Source organism: Fukomys damarensis, unplaced genomic scaffold (genome assembly GCF_012274545.1).
Source record: "Fukomys damarensis isolate Sample0158 unplaced genomic scaffold, DMR_v1.0_HiC HiC_scaffold_37, whole genome shotgun sequence".
In the NCBI taxonomy this organism is placed as follows: Eukaryota; Metazoa; Chordata; class Mammalia; order Rodentia; family Bathyergidae; genus Fukomys; species Fukomys damarensis.
Genome location: NW_022900949.1, coordinates 16,258,493 through 16,282,947, shown reverse-complemented (window position 1 = coordinate 16,282,947; position 24,455 = coordinate 16,258,493). Strand labels below are relative to the sequence as shown.

General features: G+C 37.4%; 1 protein-coding gene across 1 annotated transcript in view; it reads left to right on the top strand.

Annotated features, from left to right (window-relative positions):
- LOC104855749 (aldo-keto reductase family 1 member C4) overlaps nt 1–23,830 on the top strand; it is a 33,823-nt gene extending 9,993 nt beyond the window's left edge. The window contains exons 2-10 of the mRNA XM_010614709.3: nt 7,378–7,515; nt 10,390–10,557; nt 11,385–11,501; nt 12,291–12,368; nt 12,792–12,914; nt 18,327–18,436; nt 18,699–18,864; nt 21,787–21,869; nt 23,574–23,830. Coding sequence (XP_010613011.1) covers nt 7,432–7,515; nt 10,390–10,557; nt 11,385–11,501; nt 12,291–12,368; nt 12,792–12,914; nt 18,327–18,436; nt 18,699–18,864; nt 21,787–21,869; nt 23,574–23,616 — 972 coding nt within the window. The 5' untranslated portion in view covers nt 7,378–7,431 and the 3' untranslated portion in view covers nt 23,617–23,830. The remainder of the gene's footprint in view (nt 1–7,377; nt 7,516–10,389; nt 10,558–11,384; nt 11,502–12,290; nt 12,369–12,791; nt 12,915–18,326; nt 18,437–18,698; nt 18,865–21,786; nt 21,870–23,573) is intronic.
- The last annotated feature ends 625 nt before the right edge of the window (nt 23,831–24,455 follow it).

The following is a 24,455-nucleotide window of genomic DNA, read 5'->3' as shown; positions in this document are numbered from 1 at the left end:
CAAGATTTTAACCATCTCTTCCAGAAAAGATGCCTGACCCACCTACTACCAAAAATCTTTTTTGGTTCCTTGTACACTTGCTATGTGACTTGCTTCCCCATTGGATCCCCTTTTAATCAATATTACCTAAGCAACTATTCTTATCATAGTCTTATTGTTTGATCACAACTTTGTCCCACCTCATCTCCACCTTTTGATTTCCCTTTGTGACTGTAATCTTACTAGTTGACTATAGTTTTGTCCCACCTTGAACCTGCCTTGCCTTGTGGCTTTGTCCCACAAAAAACCTTTGAGAAGCATGGTGGGTGGGCAATCCATTTTCTGGTCCCCCTTCTGTTTCTTTTAGACAGAAGCTTTCTCTCAATAAATTCTTCCTACTCTTAACTTCTCTTCTTAGAATTCATTCTTTAGTTTTCTAGAATGTGAACTCATGTTTTGGATATCTAGCAGGTTTGGGAGTTACGTCTATTCCCCCTATATCACTTGGACCCAGTTCAAGCTATTCTGGCATTACTTCTTGGACCATGCAGAAAGCCCCTTATCCCTTTAAGGTTTTTCTCTGCTAGCTGTGTTTCCTTTCTAGAAGGGTCATGATCTTTGCTAGACCACATGACTTCCACGGGAAGCATGGGAACACTCCCCGCTCTAATGACCCTCCAATTAGTACAATGCACACTGGGTAGGTCCTACACTCTGGCGTCCATCAATCTCACTGCTAAGGATGTCAGATGACTGTCAGGGCCAGTAGGCTGAGGGGAAGCCTGGTCAGGTGAGGTTCCCAAAGAAAAGAACATGCATGGAGCAGACAAAACAAAAAAGCAGAAAACAACTTTGTTTTGTAGCACAGCACTTATGGTAATTTTTTAAATTAGTTTACTGAGACATCGTAGGACAAAACATTCTGGGAGACATTGCAGGCTGTGTGACACATACATGGTTACCTATGCTGATTCATTATTATATAATGAAGCCCCATAGTGCACTTGTGCTAAATGATAGGATTGTGTCTCCAGGTCCCCTCAGATGCTTTCAGATACCTGGGCTTAATTAGTGGGCCATTTTTAGAAGCAGGCTACCTGACAACATAACTACAGGCCATATATCAAGGAAAGTGAAGCCACACGATTCCCCTTCCCATCCCATGTGGTGGAGGCACTATTCAACCCTCCAACTCCCTACCTTTTCCTGGTAACTAACAGAAAAAATGTTAAAATGGTTTGAGTTTTCTGACAGATGACATCCAGAGTGGCAGAGAGAAGGAAAAATAGTAAACCATCAGGCTCTTTCTCAGTCTAAATCCATAGACTTCACCAAGTTCCTGGCCTTTAGGTGCCCAAGGGACTGGAGGAAAGTGGGGGCAAAGAAAATAACTACATAAATAAAAAGCCATTTGGTTGGACTTACTAAATCAATGTTGGAATCTCCACAGTTCCTATATCTTTTTGGTTTCCAAGAAAGTAATATAAAAATTAAACTTTATAAGTGTCCCCTTAAATGCCCCCCAAATACCCCCTCAGCACAACAGTGCCTCTTTTGGTTCTACACCACTCTGGTGTTTCCCGTGTCCCTTGTTACCACCTCTGCCACACAAATGCTCTTGTGACCATTGGCCTGCACAGCCCCTCAGCCACTGCTCTTGACCTCACTTGGCACAATGTAATTCATGTTCTCTTCCTTATAGACACTCAGCCCAGTAAAAACATAATATCCGCTGGGGACAAATACTGACACCAACATGTAGTTTTGAAGAAAAGCATCACAATACCTTTGAAATTTACACATTTGCAGTTTTCTGCAAACTAACAAGTCTATTTTAGAGAATGAGGAAAGAAGATAATGCAAACAATTATTTGAGGCACATGTTTTTAAGACTCAGTGACCCATTTTCTCTTCACCTTGTCAAATCCTCACTCCCACATTCACACTTATTCCCTTGTCTTCTTTGCTATAGGTGTATTTCATTAACTACTAATTCAGTAATATATTTTTGTTTCCTCACCTCACATTGCATTGATTTTCATACCTGTGTGGTATATACACAATACATTGCACAGTAGTGTAAAATATGTTTTCTGTTTACATTGGTATCTGCAGTCTTTCTAGAAATGGCCCCTCCTACCTCTTCATTTGGAACAGATAAGCAGAATCCATATATGGAACAGTTAGGGGGGGCCTCCACAACCTTCCTCTTAGAAAACAGAAGAGAAGCCAAAGGTAGCATTTGGACATATATGTTACGTGTGGGTGTTCTGTCAGAGACACTTACCTTCACAAGAATTGACTTTCTCATATTCTTGGTTTATTTCTGCAATTGAGGAGGAGAACTGTAACCTGGGTCTTTCTCTGTTAACTGGCTGGGTCTTTCTCTGTTAACAACTGGAATATGGCATCCCAGGAACCTTTTCATACTGAGGCGACCACTGGTTTACCAGTGATATAAAAAACCTCCTAAATACTGCAGTTTCTATAATTAGCTGGATAGATACATAGGACTTAGCTTGTATTTATACTTATGTTATAGTAAAGCATGGAAAATTAACTCAAGGAAAAGGTTCAGGCTTGTTTCAGTCCTCTCCTGTAAAGTCACACAGAACACATTAAATTCCCCATGCACTAAATTTGTAAATTTGGAAGATACATGGAACATATTTTCTATAAGGAAAGATGTTGAGATAATTTCCAATTATTTGTAATGTGAGTGGTTAAATTTACAACAGATTTCCAGTCTCCAGGAGAACAGAAGACATAACCTCCAGTGTTTGTACAAGCAGTTCAGGGACAGCCACAGTCCATTATGAAACAGAGAAAAGTCAATTTCCAAATGCCAGCCAGGTCCACATGGTAAACAGGCACTGGTACAGAGAGCAGTGTGCTGTGTTAACTCTGCTGCAATGCCGTTCTCTGCATGGAAGAACTCAGCCTGGGTACAAAAGGTGTGTACTCCATGTAGTCATTTTACAGGAAGATGATTATCCATTGCACACAAGGGATTATTCATAAAGATATCAGCCACTTAAAACAAAGGAACTACTTTTAAGGAAGATAGGATTAGGGAGAAAATTTATTAGCTACAGAATAAAAATGCATACAAACCACATACTTTTATATTCATTTTAAGAATCCCAGAAGCTTTCTTTTTTCTCTTACAATTGAAATGAACCACATACTGCATCCTACTGGCCCTCTCCTGATATCTGTCTTGTCTTTCCTATGTGCAGGGCCACTCAGAGCTTCACCAGGGAGATGCTTGTGTTTTGTCCTTGATACTTCTCCGCTGTCTGTACCACCCTGGCCTATGAAATCTCCTGGACCTGTTGATGACTTCACAATTGCTCTTTGATGCTTCCATATGCTTCCAGGAAGAAGAATGCCAGCTCTGAGTTTAGGGAATTTGTCAAAGGTTTAGTGTGGGAGGACAGTGTTGGAATATGAATTCCCTTTCAGTTTAATGAACTCCCCACATTGCTTCCTTTACGTCAAAGGAAAACCTCGATTGAAATTCAACATATTTATAAGAAGAAAGTTACACACACCTTTCCTGAGATGCATTTTTGTTACCATGATATTATATTGTAGTTTCAGATAAATTTAGCACAGTTGAGAATAGTACATGGGAAGTTCTTCTTAGTCCCAAACTACTATTTATTGTTAAATGCTGAAGGCTACCCCACAGAAGACAGCAGCACTCTTCCACTGTTTATTTTATGTTTCTTATTTTCTGAACCTTTACCATGTATTTTTTTTTCTGGACTGTGGCTTCTTAGAAAGAATAATTTTTGGAATTATAGAAACAGAGAATCCACTGCCTCGGTAATTTTCATTCACAAAAGGAAGATGACAGGTAGTGGTTTGAACTGTCCACTTTCAACTTAGCAATCTGAAACAGTGAGAAAACACGCTCTAAATTATCAAGGGCCATGCCACAGTCAGTCCCTGATGCAGAAGTAAGTCTAAGTATCTTACCTGTTATACAAGGCACAATTCTGGCTAAGACTGAGAACTGTATAAGACATCAGCAGTCATGCAGTAATTGGGTGGCTTTACCATCCACATTGATCCTCGATCATTCCAATTCTATGTTCTTTTGAAGCCCCAACTCTAAAACTGTTACTTATGCCTCTTCAGGGGCATGTGTGCTAAAGCTCAGTTTAGGAATGTGCTGACCATCTTCTAATGGCACACTGAAATTTGGTGTCAGCTGCATCTCCTTTCTCTAACTAAGCATACCTGTGTTTTCTTTCTTTCTTTACCTTCAGAAGGTCAAAGAGAACTGAAGTTCTCATTCCAAATGTCAGTCCAGTGTCAGGCAATAGCACAAAGAAGGAGTGAGATCACAGCAGCTTTCTAGGTGTAAGAAGGTAATGAACTCAGATTTTGAACAAATGGACTTAATAGATGTCTACAGAGTGTTCCACCACCCACAAAATCAGAATACACATTCATTTCAGCTCCACGTGGTCATTCTCCAAAATAGACTACATACTAGCTCATAAAATATACTTAAGTACATGCAAAGGAATTGAAGTTATCCCATGTATATTATCAGGCCATAGTGAAATTAAACTGGAGAACAATAGCATAAGAAACTGTAAGAACTTCACAAACACATGAAAATTGAATAACACACTCCAGAACAACAAATGGGTCACAGCAGAAATTAAGAAGAGGGCTGGGGGTTTGGTTCAGTGGTTCTGCCACCTGCCTCACAAGCACAAGGGCCTGAGTTCAATCCCTGGTAAAAATAAATAAATAAAAATAAATAAACTAATTAAATAAGAAATTAGACAGTTTTTACAATTTAATGATAATGCCGATACAACATAGAGGAATCTATGGGAAACAATGAGAGCAGCTTTACCTGGGAAATTCATAGCAGTAAATACCCATACTAGGAAAACAGAATGAGCTCAAATAGAGATGGTCTATATCTCAACTTAGTAAAGGCTATCTATGAAAAGCCAACAGCCAACATCATATTAAATGGCCAAAAAGTGAAAACTTTCATGTTAAAATCAGGACCAAGACAAGGATGCCCACTATCACCACTCCTCTTCAATATAGTTTTGGAAACATTAGCCACAGCAATTAGACGAGAAAAAGAAATTAAAGCAATAAAGATAGGAAAGGAAGAAGTTAAACTGTCATTATTTGCCAACAATATGATATTCTACATTGAAGACCCAAAAAACTCCACCAAAAGACTTCTAGACTTAATTGACAGATTCAGTAGAGTAGCTGGATACAACATGAACACCCCAAAATCAATAGCCTTCTTGTACACAAATAACAGACTCAATGAGTGAGAAATTAGGGAAACAATTCCTTTCACAATAGCATCCCCCAAAAATGAAGTATCTAGCAATCAATCTAAGAAAAGAAGCAAAAGATCTCTACACTGAAAACTATGGCACTCTGAAAAAAGAGATCAAAGAGGATATAAGAAAATGGAAAGATATCCCCTGCTCCTGGGTAGGAAGAATCAAGATAGTGAAAATGGCCATATTACTAAAACTGCTATACAGATTCAATGTAATGCCGATTGAAATTCCAACACTATATTTCACAGAACTAGAAAAAAGAAACCAAAAATTCATTTGGAACCAGAAGAGACCTAGAATAACAAAAGCCATCCTAGGCAACAGAGACATGGTAGTGGGTATAACAATTCCCAATTTGAAACTATACTACAAAGCCATTGTGAAAAAAAAGCATGGCATTGGCAAAGAAACAGATCTGAGGATCAGTGGAACAGATTGGAAGACACAAAAACAGATCTCGATGTACTCAGCTATGTCATCTTTGACAAAGGAGCTGACCATCCTCAGTGGAGGAAAGATAGCCTCTTTAATAAATGGTGTTGGAAAAATTGGATTTCAACCTGCAAAAGACTAAAACTAGACCCTTAACTTTCACCATGCATTAAATTAAAATCCAAGTGGATTAAAGATCTAAATATCAAAAAAGAGACACTAAATTTGCTGGAAGATAAGTTAGGCAGAACTCTTGAAGACGTTGGCATAGGAAAAGATTTTATGAACAAATCCTCAGTAGCACAGGAACTAGCAGAAAGAATCAATAACTGGGATCTTATTAAAAAGCTTCTGCACTGCAAAAGAAACCATCAACAGAACTAAGAGACAGCCTACAATGTGGGAAAAAACTTTTACCAGCTGCTCCTCAGACAAAGGACTATTATCTAGAATATATAAAGAACTCAAACAAATCAGCCCCCCCCAACTATAAAGACCCGATTCAAAAATGGGCATCTGCAATGAACAGGCATTTCTCAGACAAAGAAGTAAAAGCATCAAGTAAATATATGAAAAAATGTTCCACATCACTGGTCATTCGAGAGATGCAGATGAAAACAACACTGAGATTCCACCTCACCCCACAAAGAATGGCTGCTATCAAGAAATCAACCAATAACAAAAGTTGGTGAGGTTGTGGGGAGAAAGGAACCCTTCTCCATTGTTGTTGGGAATGCAGACTGGTGCACCACTGTGGAAATCAAAATGGAGATACCTCAAAGAGCTAGGTCTAGAGGTTCCATTTGACCCAGCCATCCCTCTGCTGGGTATCTTTCCAAAAGAATTAAAAGAATCATATCACAGTGATATACAAGCACCTATGTTTATAGCAGCACAGTTTTGTAATAGCTAAAATTTGGAAACAGCCCATTTGCCCATCAGTTGGAAACTGGATAAAGATATGGTTTTTCTATAAAATGTAATATTACTCAGCCATAAAGAATGAGAAATTAGATTCATTCATAGGAAAATGGATACATATTGAGGATATACTCCTAAGTGAAATAAATAAGTCACACATGTGTAAATACCAAATAGTTTCTCTGGTGTGAATAAACTGTAATAGTACATAAGGTCCTAAGGAGATAACTGACATTGTGAAATGGGAAGAACAGGGCTAAAGGTGTAGGGAAAGTGGGAAGGGTAGGGAAAAGGTAATAAGGGAAAAGAAAAAAATGTGAGAAAATGAAAAAATGGAAATAAAGTGTTTGTAAACAGGGATGGGAGGAGGGGATGAAGGGAGAGCAGGGATAAGGGGAAAAAATGAGAACCAAGACCTGTCCTGTAAAGGTACAAGATCCCAGTGATGAGTGTAACTGTACTCTATACCTACAATGTACCAATAAACTAAATTTAAAAATTGTGGACTCTGAATAGAAAATTTTCTTCTGCAAGAAGTGAATAGTTTTATTCTAAGACAAAATGTACAGAAAATTCACTTCAAAATAAAAGCTATCCTGACTCTCTTCTCTCTATGTGAAACACTACTTTAAACTTGCTCCATTTATGAAGCATTGGTTAATCTTTGACAAGTATTTGGAACTTTGCCTGTTTCTTGTTTAATAAGCCCTGAAGGCAGAAGGAAGAATCAGCATTTGCCTAGCCAGAGGAGTGATAAACAATGGATCACAAACATCTGAGTGTGGCACTAAATGATGGTCATGTCATTCCTGTCCTGGGATTCGGCACCGCTCTACATAGCAAGGTAATGACAATGTCTTGGTCTTGAGGATTTAGGAGAAAATAAAATGTTGAAATGAATGGCAGCTGGCCAGGATTTCCAAGTCTGAGCCTCAGTGACTTCAGGGGACTCACCTGGATATCAGTTTCTCCAGGCTAAAGTTAGCTCTTATATGAGAGAGCGGGTAGTCACATTTTACTCTGCACTATGATGCATCCATGTGCAAATCCACTGATTATTCTGGGCTCCATTTTCGCCTTTGTTTCAGTCTACTTCATAGCATGGTGCAGGATACGAAACAGCAGTCAAGATTACTGCTTGTCATACTTGGAGTCTGATTACAATGGCATTAGTTTGTCTCTAGAATTCAAGAAAGTTGTGCTTCTTTCAAGTATGTGTGATCCAGAGAAATCAGTGGTAAAAGTTACAAAAAAAGATGTCAATGAAAAAACTTGAAAAGCATTGCTGTTTCTCTGAGGAGCAGCCTGCTGAGCATTGCTCCCTAAACACTGGACCTAGGGGCTAAACAGGGTTCCACAGGCTTCACTGTCAACTCTGGTAAACTTATCTGAAGGAAAATGCAGGATTATATGGGAGGTCACCTATGCTCCAATGAAGCAAGTCCCAATTCTTGGTCAATGTTCATATACACTGAATTTGCATCAAAATAGTAGAGATAGATTTGTAAGCAAACATGAACAAATAGATAATTTAATACACTGAGAAAATATTTTATTCCCACATTATCCCAGATTACTCAATATGTGGCCATGGTCGTTACTAAACCTTTATTATCTTTAAGTCATAAGAAAATATCTAAAGAGAAATTTTGAAGATCTTTGATACCAGTTTTTCTTTACAGAACAAATTGACATGAAAGATAAATAAGGATACAAGCCTTCACCTTGGCTATCGTCTCCTGGCTTCTAGTACAGATCCTTCAGCCCTCCAACCCAGTCCCTTCGGCCTGCTGATGCACATGCACATGGGACACTGCTTAGTAAATCTTTAAGGGCCAATACTCCTGGTCTGGGATCAAGAAGAGTTTCTTCCAATTTCACTGAAAAACTAAAGCTTTTAAAATGCTTAAAAATAAATAGAAAATAATTTATTTAATTTTCTTTCTCCTTCAACAAAAGCACTTTAGATTCTTCACTCAAATTTGGTAGGCAAATTGTTCATGTTGTGCAACTGTAACAAAATACCTGAGACTGGGTTATCTGTGAAAAGGACAGATTTATTTCTTACAGTTACAGAAGCTGGGAAGTCCAAAGTGAAATGTAGCGTAAGTGGCAAGGGCCTTCTTTCTGCATCATTCTAATACACAAGGGAAAAGAGGAAGAGAGAAAATATATATGAGAGCAAGAGTGGAACTCGCAGCCTACAGCCTTCTTATTGTAACATTAATCTGTTCGTGAAGGCAGATCCCTCAGACTCTAAACTCCTATCAGGAGGGCCCACCCACACACCATTACATTTGAGATTATAGTTTCTACATATTGTGGTGAGTCACATTCAAATCATAGCATAAACCGAAACTTTAACTGGGACTTTCCTAAAAGAAGTGAATTTTATTTTCAGGAAGAATAGCTATTCTTTACAGCATATGTCTAAACAATATATATATATATATCTGTAAACAGACTGCAATGAACTGAGTTACATGAATTGTTTGTTTTCTCCCATGATTTTAATGGTACATTTGCACTCTACTCTATCATGTGAGCAATAGCATTATGTATAAAAAACAAAGTATATGTCTTCTTTAGAAAGTACTTTATTTTTGAAAAATGCTTCTGATCTTCTGAACTTTCAGCAAGTCCTAATCTTCTTGATGGACAGTCTTGCTTTATTGTTAATGGGTGCATTGGTGATGATTGCTTAAAGCTGCGATGACTGTAGAAAGAACTAAGACAGCAATGATGTTTTCCACATCCATTGAATATTTCTCTCATAAAATATTGCTGTGTCCCATGCAATGTTATTTATAGCATTTTAATCACAATACAATGTTTCCAAAATTGGAGTCTATTCTCTCCACCCTTCTGCTCATCCTATCAACCAAGGCGTTGGGGGCGGCAGGCTGAAGGGAAACCAGGTCAGGCAAGATTCCCAAAGAAAAGAACATTCATGGAGCAGACATCACCAAAAATCAAGAACCAACTTTATTTTGCAGCACAGCACTTATAGAAGATTTTATCAGTTTACTGGGGTATAGGAAGACAAAACATTCTGGACAAAACTGTAGGCCATGTGGCACATGCACGATTGTCTATCTTGATTCATTGTTATACAACAAAGGCCCATCTTGCTCCTGTGTTCAACAGTGGGATTGTGTCCTCAGGTGCCCTCAGATGCTAGGGCTTGACACATCTCAATGCAACCTCCCTGCACAGGTTATGCAGTATCCTCAATTATTTATTGTCATCTCAGGATTGTTCTCAGAATCTTCATGAGATGAATACTGCTTGTGAAGGAACGATTTTCTTTGATCATCCATCTGAAGCAACTCATCCATTATTTTTACATACAGCTTTACAATGAGATTGCTACAACACCATCACATCCTCAGCGAACACTTCTAATGCTAGTTCCTTTGCCTCTTCCACACATCTGAAGTTACTTCCTCTCCCAGAGTATTGAGCCCCTTAAAGTCACTTACTTATGTATGATGGAGTCATTTGGTTCCAAAATCTTGTTAATGTTGAATATTTGACCCTCATTCCATGAGTGATGTATATCTTTAATGACATCTTGATTGATATTTTGCAGAAATTTTTCAATGTATTTTGCTCATATCCAGCAGAGGAATCCTTATTTATGGAAATTTATAGGTGTAGTAAATGTGTTCCTCTCAACACAGTGACCTCCAAATCAAATCTTTGGTTGCACATCCAGGTCCCTAAGAGTAAGACAGTGGAGGTCATCAAATTAGCGATTAATGCTGGGTTCCGCCATTTTGATTGTGCATACTGTTATCGAAATGAAGAGGAAGTAGGACTGGCCATCAGAAGCAAGATTGAGGATGGCACTGTGAAGAGGGAGGACATATTCTACACTTCAAAGGTATTATGAATATGTTTTGTGCTTGTGTGCATGTTTATTTAACAAGATTGTATGGGGATGACAATGTATGATGGATCAGTGGCTGTTTGATAAATTATTGCTTATTTGTACAGCTTTTATGCATATCTGTTTATGTTTTAAAGCTAGGATCCAAAACAGATGGTATCTTTGTCAGAATTAGTGTGTCTGAATTGAGGACTTCAGTGTTGAGATGGTTTACTTCTTAAATCTTAGATCAGAGATGTGTGACTTATCACTGATTAAATAAGACAGTGAGATGATCAGATTCTCACTTTTATGATCTCATGTGCAACTTTCAGAAAATTTTTCTTTTGATTTTAATTTTCACTTTGTCAGTAAGGAAAAGCAATGTAAGGGGGATGCCTTTGACTATTAGAAAGATATACCTAAAATATGATGAGTTGTACACAGAATATAATAAGCTGTTCTAAAATGATTTCTCCTTCAATTATTAGATTAAAAGTATTAATTCTTCCCCCTTTAGTTGAATGAAAAAGCTTCAGATTATAAAGTGTACCACTTTATAAATTTAATCAAACATAATCCACATAATGGTCATTATTATTGAGAAAAAATTTAAGTCTTGAATAATTTTCTTCCATTTTAGTAGATATATGGTCAGTGAACAAACAAATAATAAACTTTGCATGTGTAAGACAGATGAAAGGAAACTAAGGAAAGCCATGAATATGTTTCCCCCAGCCATAAGTTTTCAACAAGTAGAAAACTGTCTCTATATTAGGTGAAACAAGTCAACAAAGTTGACTCAGATATTAATTCTAGATTTTGTTCTTTAACCTCTTTAGCTTTGGCCCACATTCAGTAGACCAGAGTTGGTCCAACCAGCCTTGAAAATGTCACTGAAAAAGCTACAACTGGACTACATTGACCTGTATCTTATTCATTTCCCAACACCTGTTCAGGTAAACAACTTAGGGGTGCAAAGCTCTTTCACTGCTGATGACAGCTTCAATATTATTTATGTAGATGGTTGAATGAAGAATTTTCAACAGCAGGTAGTGATCATTATACCAGAAAAAATCCTAAGGATTACTTATGCCCTTATTTTGAGTAATTTTCTTGGTGTTGGGGATTGAGCTCGGGTCCTTGAGCTTGTGAGGCAGATGGCAGTATTTTGAGTAATTTTTGAGTCCTTCATCTCATACTTTGTGCTTCCAGAGAACAAAGTTCAATAACTGAAACACTATGTCTCAAACATTTGAGGAAATAACGAAAGCCAAATTCAAGGCAAAAAAAGTTGACTCTGTTTGATACTTCCACAGGCCACAAGATCATCATGTGTCCAGTGGGATAAGGAGCTCTGCTTGGCTACCCTGGGTCAAGAAAGCAATCCATTATGGCTGGATCTCAAGGCCACACAATTATTTCCTTACCCAATAAGAGAGAAGCCTTTTCCCAGAGGAAAATATAGGGACTGACAAAAGTGACCAATATGAAATGAGACCCTATTAGACTTTGGAAAGTATCACTCATAAAACATTCAAAAGATACGCGTTTAGAGGAAACCTGTCTTCCAAGGACATTCCTTACCACTTTAAAACAAAATATTTGACAAATATCATTATCTAAAGTGTTGGCTTACATGCTTCATGAAAGTTACTATTCCAGCCCCCACAACACTTACACAGTAAGTAGCTAGTTATGGCGACATAAATTCATTAAAATCCTTACAGTGTCTGCTTCTATTCCAGCCTGGGGAGGATTTGTTACCCAAAGACGAACATGGAAAACTATTATGTGACACGGTGGATCTCTGTGATACGTGGGAGGTGAGTTCTTGGATGAGCGAACACAGAGATGAGAGTAGGAAGAGGATCAGGTTTGACCTCAACTGGGGTAATGGATGTGCATGGTTGGATCTAGAAATTCAGGATTTGCACAAAGAATGTTTTGATGAAAATGATGCCTAAGAATTCTTTGCTGGAGAGTAACAGAAACAGAAGAGAATAATCGAAGAAAATAGGGATTGGCCTCTCTCCCTCCACATGCAGTGGTTTCTCCCATTTCCTTAGGAGGGAGTAAGAATTCTTTTGTGGTGTCACTATCCTGTTCTATCTTCACGACAGACATTCCTTTCTAGACAATAATCTCAAGCATTTCTCAGCAGAGTTCCTTCTAATGGTTCTTTTTTGTAGGTATACTGATTGGAAGAAAACTGTACAATTTTTTCCTTATAACCTATTTCTCCCCAGGCCATGGAGAAGTGTAAGGAGCTGGGATTGGCCAAGTCCATTGGGGTGTCCAATTTTAACCGCAGGCAGCTGGAGATGATCCTGAATAAGCCAGGGCTCAAGTACAAGCCTGTCTGCAACCAGGTGAGTGCCCTCTGACTACTCATTCTTGCTTTCTTTCCCCTCTGCTGCTATTATTTGGATGTACTGTATCTGTTCTTCACTCTGCTCTATTCATTTGCCATTGGCTTGCAGAGGATGTTTGGAGCAGAGCTTCTGTCTGGGAAGGCATAGATGACCCTTCATTATGGCTTTGCTTGAAAGTATCTTCTTGAAACACCAGGAACATCTTAGGACTAAATGGTTTGTAAAATATAGGGAAAGTGAAGTTCATAAAGAGGGCAGGTGGGGGTGCTTGTTAAGTAGACCTCAGGGGGAAGACACCCTTGTCCTTGAGCTATGAACAGTGACCAAAAATTGGGTGGGTAAAGCCGTTGTTCAGTGTGTGAGAATTAAAGCCATGAAAGCAGGCCATGGACAAAAAGAAATCCAGAGTTAATGTAAGAGAAGTTATGTTCTGGTTGGAATTCTAATGCCTGAGTGTATTGTCCTGCTCTCGGGTGGGGTTTTGAGTCCTTCATTCTGATATCTCTGCTTTCAGGTGTATAAATAGGGGAAAAATTAACTGGTGTCCTTGACAGTCACCCAGGATGTAAGAAGCATGTTATTCATTTATGGTAATATTAACGTTGAATGAAATCAATACTGAGATTCTTTTCCCATGAAAATGTGTCTGAGCACATTTTAGTAACCTCTCTCTGTTTCCTGACATCAAATCACTTGTTTGAACACATGTATTCTGTGCCTGCTTCTCAACTCTATTTTTTAGTAGCTTCCAGGTATGTAATAATGCTCCTTAATTGTAAAATGGAGTTTCACAATTCATGAATTTGCTATGTAATTGCAGAGAATATTATCTTGTTATGTCAATTTTTAAAATTATTGTCTTTTAAGTACTAATTGTATCAATATTTCTTACAACAACTATTTTAAACCACTAGAACATTTGAAAGAATAATGTAGAAAATTCATGCTTTCCTAGTCATACCCTCATTTCCCTCTATTTTTCATGCTTCCAAATGTTGGTACAAGTGTGTGTATATTTCCATTCATAAGCAGAGTATTTTGCTTAACCTCATCAAAGCAAATTCTGTAAATGGCTGTTCACCTCTGCAAACACAGAAAATGCCTCCTAAGAATAAAGTCATCCCCATCACAGTTACAGTTTCATTATTAAGTCTAAGGGTGTAATGATTCCTTCCCATCTTTTAATATGTGTTCCACACGCACATTTCCGATTTTTTCAAAACATCTTGTATATTTGCTTTTTAAAACCAAGATACAGTTGTATGTTTTTATCCTGTTCATCAAGCTCTTAAACCTAGAAAGATTAGTGTTTATTTTTTTCACGATAGCCACACAAATCTTGGCAAATACTCTAATGTCATCAGGTTCTTTACTCATAATTGTATATAATTTGGTTCTATATTTCAAGTCTTATAAATTAAAAGTTAGCCTAGTTGCTTTATTATATTGTTGCTGTTGGTGGAGAAGATATCTCTGGTATTGTCATGTCCATCAAATTCACCTGGTAGGAAGCACAAAGTGACAGATTGTCTCACTACTGGTGATATTACTTTGATCTCTCGCTTCATGTAGTTATAGTCAGATCTCTTCTTCATTTCTTTAACTTGTTAATTTTTTGTTTATTTATTGTTCCCAGTACTGGGCATTGCACCCAAGGCTTTGTGCATGAGATCTCTTCTTAAGCATCTATTTCCCTTCTGTATTCAGCATCGTCTTGATGAATGAAAATTGTCAAAGTTATATCCTATAACAAATTTTCCATAATAGTTGAGTATCTGTTGATGATTTTTGCCTAAATTCTTTAACTTCATTGAGGTTAGTAAGTAGTATTTTCATTTTTAACTATTTTTTTTACTTTTCAGACCTCATGTTTTATAAAAAAGTATGTATTAAGATTAACTATAATTTTGCCTGTATAGTAATATAATTCTTAATAGCTTCTCTTTACTCCTCAAAGTTCTGAGAATTAAGCTATCATACTAATCATTAAGAAAAATGTATTTATAATCTATATATTTTACAATATAGAGAATTCTATATATACATCATATCCTGAAATTGATTTTCCTCATTTTTGTCTTTGAAGAATAAATGTATCCAAGTATCGCTAACAAGGTCCCTATTGCTATTGAAGTCCTTCATTTTCATTGATTTTTCTCTTCCCCCTGATGCAGGCGGTAACAGAGTCCAGGCTATGCAGCACCCCTGACCCAACCTCTTCCCAGAGACCCTGTCAACAGGGTTTGGAGCCCCAGATGTAACCACAGCTTCTGTTTGGTCATTTGGCTACAGCATTCTGGAGGGCTGCACTGTGACTTCTCTGACCCTACAGGAGGGAGGGAGGGAGGAAGGGAGAGAGAGAGGGAGGGGCAGGCAGTGGGAGGGAGAGAGAGACAGAGAGAGAGAGAGAGGGAGAGAGAGAGATTGCTAACTGTAACTTGAAGTACCCGGGTAGAAGTTTAGCTACCTGGTATCGAAAGCTGCACTCTGATTTTAATGTACTTAATTTATGTGTGATTTTTATGGATCGGTGTGATTGTTAGACTGTTTATGACAATAAAGTCAATAGAAACTAAGAAGATTGCTGACTGACACTGAAGGAACAGAGAGCTTCCTTCAGGCCCATCTCGGTGACCCAAGGTGACCGGCAGGCAAATGGAGGTGTTGAGATGGCCATGCCACTCAGCGGTCTCACAGGACACAGGCCCGCTTCAGAACGCTCCACTCCTGGGTGGGAAGGAGCTCCCACAACTCATGGCAGGGGGCACAGAGAGTGTGGTCACCTGCTGCCCCAAACTCCCTTGCACCCCTAGGCTTCAGGTTTCAGGGTTCCTGGTGCACGCAGTAAGGGATATGTGGCTCCTGGGCCACCCTGGCAAGAAGTCCCTGTAACCAACACCTCTGCTGACCTTCAGAATTTAAGACTCATCCTTTAAACTGACCGTGTAATTCAGAGAGGCAACTGTGCTTTAAGTGTGCCCACTGCACTGTTTTTTATTCCTGGTGAATTCCCATTTTGGTTCTGAACAGTTCGGTATTTTGTTTTCTTTTTAATTTTGCTTTGTTCGATGGGAGGATTTTTGGATTTTTTTTTTTTTTAGGGGGGGGTTTTTTTGTTTTTTTTTTTTTTTAGGGGGGGGTTTTTTTGTTTTTTTTTTTTTTTAGGGGGGGGTTTTTTTGTTTTTTTTTTTTTTTAGGGGGGGGTTTTTTTGTTTTTTTTTTTTTTTATTTTTTTTTTTTTTATTTTTTTTTTTTTTTGATACCGGGGAACTCGGGTCCTTGTGCTTGCAAGGCAGGCCACCGAACCGCTGAGCTAAATCCCTGGCCCAATGGGAGGATTTTTGGTTACCTATCTATCTATCCACTGGAAATTTAGAAGTAAATATATGAAGACTATGGTTTATATCTCTACTATGACAGATATATAATGATAATAAGCATTAATTTATATAGTCTGTGTGCAAAATTTCATAGTACCTTATTTTTCTGTGGTACATATCTAAGAAATTTTCACGTGGCATCACTACAAAAAGAACTAAAACAAATGTAGTTTAATTATTAAAATGCCATTCTTTCCATTCTGTATGATTATAGTCCCTTAAGATTAAATTCTTGGAAGAAAGAAAACTTTAATTTGGAATATTGAGATGATTTCCTAATATACCATACTACTTGATTTTACAATTTGTAACAAAAACTGATGAATTACAAATGTAAAATCATGTGCTTTCTTCCCAAATGATAATACACCTTGGTTAGTATGAAAGGACTCCAACAAGCAGATGCTTAAATTTTCATTTTAGTAATACAAGTTTGCAATACATGGCAATTACTTTCATTGTGGAGTTGGTAAATGTCCATAACACATCTTACTTCTTTTTATGTCCCTGTTCCCTCTCCCTTTCCCCTCATTTCTTGGTCCCTTTCCCCTTTGCAAAAGATCTAGTTCCTATCATTTATCATTTATTTTATTCTGATTTGTTTACACTTTGAGAGAAACCATGTGGTATTTGTTTATATGTCTGATTTATATCATTAAATGTTATAGTCTCAATGTGTATCCATTTTTCCCACAAATGACTCAAATCTATCATTTTTAAAACCACAGTTGTATTCCATTGTGTATAAATACCACATGTTCCTTATCCATTTGTTAATGGACATAGGCTGCTTACAGGATTGAGCTATATGAATGATACTGCTATAAACAGGGGTTTCCTGAATCACTATAAAATGATGTCTTCACCTCTTTTCAGAAGATATCTAGAAAGGGACTGGTGAATCGGTTGGAACTGCTAGTGTCAGTTTTTTGAGGAATCTCCATTCCAACTTTCATAGTGGTTGTGTTAGTTTACATGCCTACCCAACCATGTAGAAAGGCTGCTTTTGCCCCTCCTCCTTGTTAGCATTTGTTATCATTTGATATGTTGATGACAGTGATTCCTTCTGGAGTGACATGGAATCTGAGTGCCATTTTAATTTTCATTTCTCTAATGGCCAGAGATGCTGAACATTTTTTATGCATTTACTGGCTACTTGTGCTTGTTCCAGAAAGTGTCTATTTAAGTATAATTTTCTGGCTAAGCTAAACTTGTTTTACAGACAAATTAATTTTCTTTGAGTAAAATTGATAGGAATAAAAGAGTCATCTCTCTCTCTCTCTCTCTCTCTCTCTCTCTCTCTCTCTCTCCCTCCCTCCCTCCCTCCCTCCCTCTCTCTCTCTTTGGGACCTTGCTGAGCTAAATCCCAGCCCTCATGTCTCTTCTTTGAAATCTACCATTTAAACTGGATTTCTTCTGCACTTGTTAGTCTGTTTTGTATTTTTCTTGTGAACTTTGTAACAGTTCCTTGTCAAAATTCTGCTTAACCTTTGAAGACGCTGGCTGTTGCTTACAGAATAAATAAGATTACAGTTAACAATGAGTCATCACCAACACAGGCTCAGGGAGGGCAGAGTGAAAGGGGCTGGCGGCTTTCCTGGTTATGGCCACTCCACAGATAAGTTCATTGTTTAAATATCATTTGTATCTTACCTGTGAAGGGAATGATCCTGGTAGCAACAGCAAAATTGATTTCATCTTTCAGACTTACCTTCAGGTGTCTTGAACAAAATTCTTGATTCTGAAACGATGCAGTCCAAGGTAGCAAGAATTCTTTCCTTGTGCCAGGTGTAGAATTTGTTGTGTCCCTGTGTAGTCCAATCTGGTCTATGCAGATGTCTTTTCTTAAGAATATTTGTTTTATTCTTCTTTTTCCTTTTAGGAGTTAGATATTTTTTCTTTCCAGAGATAGTGTTATTTTCTCATTTCAAATTTCAAGTTATACAGGTGTTTTAAAACTCATGTTTCCCTTCATGTTAATTAGACGGCTTCATATAACATGGTGTCTTTCTGTCTCCTCCACTTGCAGGTGGAGAGCCATCCTTATCTCAACCAGAGCAAGCTGCTGGATTTCTGCAAGTCTAAAGACATTGTGCTGGTTGCCTATAGTGCTCTGGGAACTACACGAGATAAAATATGGTAAAGTCAGTAGGGTCTTACTTAAAACCCATTGCTAACTGAGTGATTTTAGTCAGACTACCCACAGTGTTGGAGAATTCACATTCATCTGGTTCAGGGATGGAGAGAATTGCAATTCTATCAAATTTACAGAAATGCGGATGCTTCTCGTCAGGGGACCAAACCTGGGAACTCAATTGTAGCACCGAAGTGTCTTTTGAAACGCTCATAACAAACCCAATTCTCAGCTTCAGGACTTGAGCACTTTTATCTTTTGATTCAGGGTGGACCAGAGCTCCCCGGTTCTCTTGGAAGATCCAGTTCTTTGTGCCCTGGCAAAAAAGCACCAGCGATCTCCAGCCCTGATTGCCCTTCGCTACCAGCTGCAGCGTGGGTTTGTGGTCCTGGCCAACAGCTCGAGTGAGAAGCGGATCAAAGAAAACACACAGGTAATAAATTAGCTGTAGCTATTAACTCTGCTCCACAGTATTTTCAAATGTGTGTTACCTGGAAGCCTCTCAGGCATCTTTTGGCCAAGCGAAATTCCCTGTGATTGTCCATACACACGAGTTCACAGTATTCTTACCAGTGAACTCTTTCCCCCACGGCAGCAGGAAAGGCAATGTGGACAGTGGTATTAGGACTGGAAACAGAAAGGTGGGCTTCACCATTCAGTTTGCAATGCTCCAAAAGCCCCGGGCAAATGACTTTGCCTTTCCTCTTTGTCTGAAAGAGGGAACTGAATTCTGTGATTTCACATATTTTCAGTGTATTCTCTCATGAATTTTCAAGACATGGAGGCCCCTCTGCCGTTGTCCTCCACACAGCCCTTTATTCTGTGGGCAACAAGACCAGCCTCATTCTCATCACAGGACACAATCCAAGTCAGTGGGAAGGGCCTTACACAGAGTGTTCACGTCTGGGCTCAGAGCTGACACATCATTCATGAGATTGTACTGAGAAGTGTGAGTTACAGGCCAGCCCGGATTTAAGGGTCGGGGCAATGGGCACCGCCTGTTAACAGAATGAGCAATTCATTCAAAAAGCACGAGGTGTGGAGACAGAGATGTGAAGTGATTGATAGGAACATTTTAAATCTCAGTCTACCTCATTTGTTTATTCTGGATATCAAGCTTTGGGATTCACACATCATGTGGCTATATCAGTCTCTCAAATTTTGCTTGCGTTTTCATTGTCTTTATGGAATATTATAATGAATTAAGTTTCTACTCTCAGTGTAGTCAAACACTTCATGTTCTCCTTCTACGGTTGATGGGAGTCTGCCTATTCTTACACTGGGAACATGAGACTATTAATACTACATTGCTTTGTGCTAGTGTTTTAAATTTTCATTTTAAGTTGGCCATCACTTGTAATTACTTTTGTTAATACTGCAGGAATAAAGAGAAACATATACATACATAGTCTTAATAGATATCTCAGCAACAGTTACTGAAAATGTCATATTTTCCCACAGATCTGTTCTGCTATCTCTATCATATACCACAGGTTTACAATAGCTTTCTGACCATTTTCTTGCAATCAGATGACTTATTTACTTTTCTATAGTGTTTTAATCAGGTTGGGAAGTGAGTTGTGCTGTACAAATGGTAAAATTTCTTCTCAACTCTTCCTTTTATCAAAAATATATTTTATTTTGTCCCAATTCCGCCTTCAAGCCCCTCCTCTTTCTAGGTACAAAATCTTTGATTCAATGTTTTCTTCCCTTGTTTCTTCCCAATGTTTCTCCCTTGTTCCTCTTCCCATTTGAACATTTAAAAAATATTTTGTAAGTTGTGATTATTTCTTTATATAAAATTGAGAGTCCATCTATCATCTACCACCAAAAAGTACTTTTTTAATTGTTTTGTTAATACATTGAAACTGTCAATCATATCGGAGATAACTTTTTGATAACATTGATAATTGTGATCTAAAGTTGTGATATGAATTTTCAAATATTTAGGTTAAATTTTAGTATATTTCAAAACTCTCCATTATAAATTTTTATTACTTTAGATTTACTCACAGAGTACTGAAAATTTTTATTTTGATAGCTTTTTCCTTTTAATTTTGAAAATTTTCCAAATGCATAAAAAATTTTGGTGCAGAGCATTAAACACTTCCTACCAAGAACAATCAGTTGTGAAATTATTAACCTTTCTCTCTCAGTTTTAGAAAATTATTATTAATTTATGGATCCATTAGTTCCAATGTGTTAGCAATTATTGACAATCTTTTTGGTGCTTAAATTATCCCTAATTTACATGATGACTTCCTTTTCAAGCCACTTTATGTGCCCTTTGATGATACTGGCATAAGTTTTTGGACAATATATGCCTTCACTAATATGAGAAGAATTTGTTTTAATTCTCTTTACTAATGAAATATAAAAACCCAACTCTATTCATGAATCTTGCCAAATAATAATTGTAAAAAATTAGTTTCTAAATTTTTCTGACTCTTAAATACATCATCTTTCAATAATGTCTGCTGTCATTGGAGAATGGATAAAGAAGATGTAGTTTTTCTAGAAAATGGAATACTACTCAGCCTTAAAGAATGATAAATTAGAGTCATTCATAGGAAAATAGATACATATTGAGGATATACACCTAAGTGAAATAAATAAGTCACACATGTATAAATACTGAATAGTTTCTCCAGTGTGAAAAACTATAATGGTACATAAGATCCTAATGATATAATTGACAATGTGAAATAGGAAGAAAAGGGCTAAAGGTGTAAGGGAAGTGGGAAGGGTAGGGGAAAGGTAATAAGGGAAAAGAAAAAAATATGAGAAAATGAAAAAATGGAAATAAAGTATTTGTAAATAGGGAAGGGAGGAGGGGGTGAAGGGAGGGCAGGGACAAGGGGAAAAATGCTTACCAAGACCTGTCCTGTAAAGGTACAAGATCCCAATGATGAATGTAACTGTACTGTATACCTAAAATGTACCAATAAACTCAGACAGGAAAAAAAATTGTCTGCTGTCTATCTTTTCTAGTTTCTTTAAAGACCTTTTTTGCAATACTCAGTCGTAATGTATTTTATAAAGCCTTAGATTTCTCTTTTTTACCTGATATGTTTCACAATCTGTGCATTGTATTCAATAACTTTAATAAATTTTAGAAAGTTCTCATCTATTTTATGTATTTACTAATTCTGCAGTGCTGGAAATTAAAAGCAGGGCCTTAGTATGCTAGGCAAGTGTGCTACCTCTTCTTTATATCCTTAGCCCTTCTCATCTGTTCTATATATTGTCTCTACAGCATTTGGTTACTTGGATTACTTTTGTTGACAATATTAAGTGTAAAATCAGTAAAATTAAGTGTAAAAATAGTAAAACTCTTCTTCTATTTGCTTGATAGGTTTTTGAATTCCAGTTGACTTCAGAGGATATGAAAATTTTAGATGGCCTGAACAGAAATTTTCGATATAATGCAGCTAATTAGTAAGTTACTTTCTTAAATGCATTGGATCAATTTACTTTCTGGGAAAGAATGTAACATGTATGTTAAGAGTCACCACAATACCAGGAGTCAGGGACCAGTGTGAGTCAGGCATGACACAGGGGCTCAGTTCTGTGAGTGAAACCAGGGTCAATGTGAATTTGCACATGTGGGACTGCACTTCTTATTCTGCAAAACTTTCCATATCAGCCAATATTATTGTTGAGTCTACACTTCTACAAAGGCTTCTCTATCCTACAGATTTCTAGTGGACATAGACTCTGGGTGTTACCTGAGAAACCTAATTATATATTTCTAAGACGATTTTACATTATCTCTTCTCACATCTCTCAATTTCTGATCAGATTAAGGCATTTCCATTCATAATGTGCTGCAAGTTAGAAAGTTATTCCCTCCACAGGGGATTGTTCATTGGAATATCTCAACGTAATGTCTTTAATGATTTCAACTGTCACTTTCTTTCCACTGCACATCTGTCCAGTGCTCAAACACAGCATTTGTCTAAAGAATATTTGCTTTTAGCAGAGTTAGTAGAAATTTGAGTTCTGATTTTCTGAATACTAGAGATTTAAATGTAAAGAATAAAGTTTAGTGCAGAGAAGAGTGAATGAAGGAAAAATAAAGGCAAAGTCTTATTGTCAAGAAGTTACAGCCAACAAGTGATCTTTGCTTTTCCTTCGTGCTTTAAAGTTATAGGACCTGGAGTGGGCCTATATTTAAAATGAGGGCAAGAAGAAATGTCAAAATGCATGAGAAAATGTTAGCATAATGACAAATTATATATGCCAACATTGCTAGGCATATCAATACTAGCACTTGTCTTAGTGTAGACAAAAATGAAGTATTAGGTTGGGTCATAATTCAAAGAGATGGACAGAGGGGCGATTAATGACTATTTCTACCTTCTAAATGTCTTAATAAGTAATGGCTTCTACCATTTTATATTTTGTGTTGGTAAAGTGTGGACATCATCAAATTAAAGAGTAAGCTGCTAGGATATGGAACTCTGTCTTACGAGTAAAATTCTTGTGACTTCTGAATGTAACAGATTACATTGCGGGTGATGAGCAGTGAGGGAACAGTAACGAATGAGCAAAGTGAAAGTGAAGTTTCTAGCGGTAGTTTATACCCCTGGAATACTTTTGTTTTGTTTTGTTTTTTGAGACAGGGTCTCACTATGTAGTTGAGACTGACCAGGAGCTCACTATGTAGCCCAGGATGGTCTCGAACTCACAGCGATCCTCTTGCCTCAGACTCCCGAGTGCTGGGATTACAGGTGTGTGCCACCACGCCCGGCTCTGGAATATATTTTAGTGTCGACCAACATCTGGATCTGTCATTGTTCAAAATTAGAAAGGCTTAGCCTCCGATTCCTTTGATAATTAAACATAAGATCAGATAAGATATTGCTTTTGCTTGTTGACACATGTGGCTTAGGGACAAAAATGTTTGAAATTTTGTCTCTTGTGTTTTGGGTGAAATTCCAGACAAAAAATATAATATGAAAATTTTAATTATGATTTAGAAGTTCACTATAATATATTCATAAGCTAAGAATAGCAAATTTTTAAACTAGTCAAGGATTAAAATGATTAAATTTAATGCAATGACAGCCTTCATAGAAATCACTTTACCCCCTGGAAATGGAATTATTGAGCTCATATTATGCAATTTTTAAATTTTAGTTTTGCTGGTCACCCCAACCACCCGTTTTCTGATGAATATTGACCCGGGGACCTTCGTCCTGACTTCTCTCAGAAGCCCGTGCTTCAGTGATGCAGGAGGCATTTCAGACACAGCTTTCTGGACACAGCACTTCTTGTCTTTGGATGCCAATTGTCAACTCACACACAGCTGATGCCAAATCCACAGGGCTGGAAGGGAAGATACTCATCTATCACACCCAAAAGAATGATATAAAGTTGATTGTCATAATGATTCATACCTGTAGTATGTATTATTTGTGTAGTTTATTTCCTTTTGAATTATTTTTTTTCCTTTTTATTGAGGTTATTGGTACAATCTAGGTATACAAAAACAGTTACATTCATCATTGGGATTCCGTACCTTTACATAATAGGTCTTGATTCTCATTTTTCCCCTTCAAAAGAATGATATAAAGTTGATTGTCATAATGATTCATACCTGTAGTATGTATTATTTGTGTAGTTTATTTCCTTTTGAATTATTTTTTTTCCTTTTTATTGAGGTTATTGGTACAATCTAGGTATACAAAAACAGTTACATTCATCATTGGGATTCCGTACCTTTACATAATAGGTCTTGATTCTCATTTTTCCCCTTGTCCCTGCCCTCTCTTCACACCCTCCTCTCCTCCCCATTTACAAACACTTTATTTCCATTTTTTCAGTTTCTCATATTTTCTCCTCTCCCTTATTACCTTTCCCCCACCCTTCCCACTTTCCCTACACCTTTAGCCCTTTACTTCCTATTTCACATTATTAATTGTCTCATTAGGATCCTGTGTACTATTACAGTTTTTCACACCAAAGAAACTATTCGGTATTTCAGTTAAAGAAATCTCTGTATGAACATTAAAAATAGGG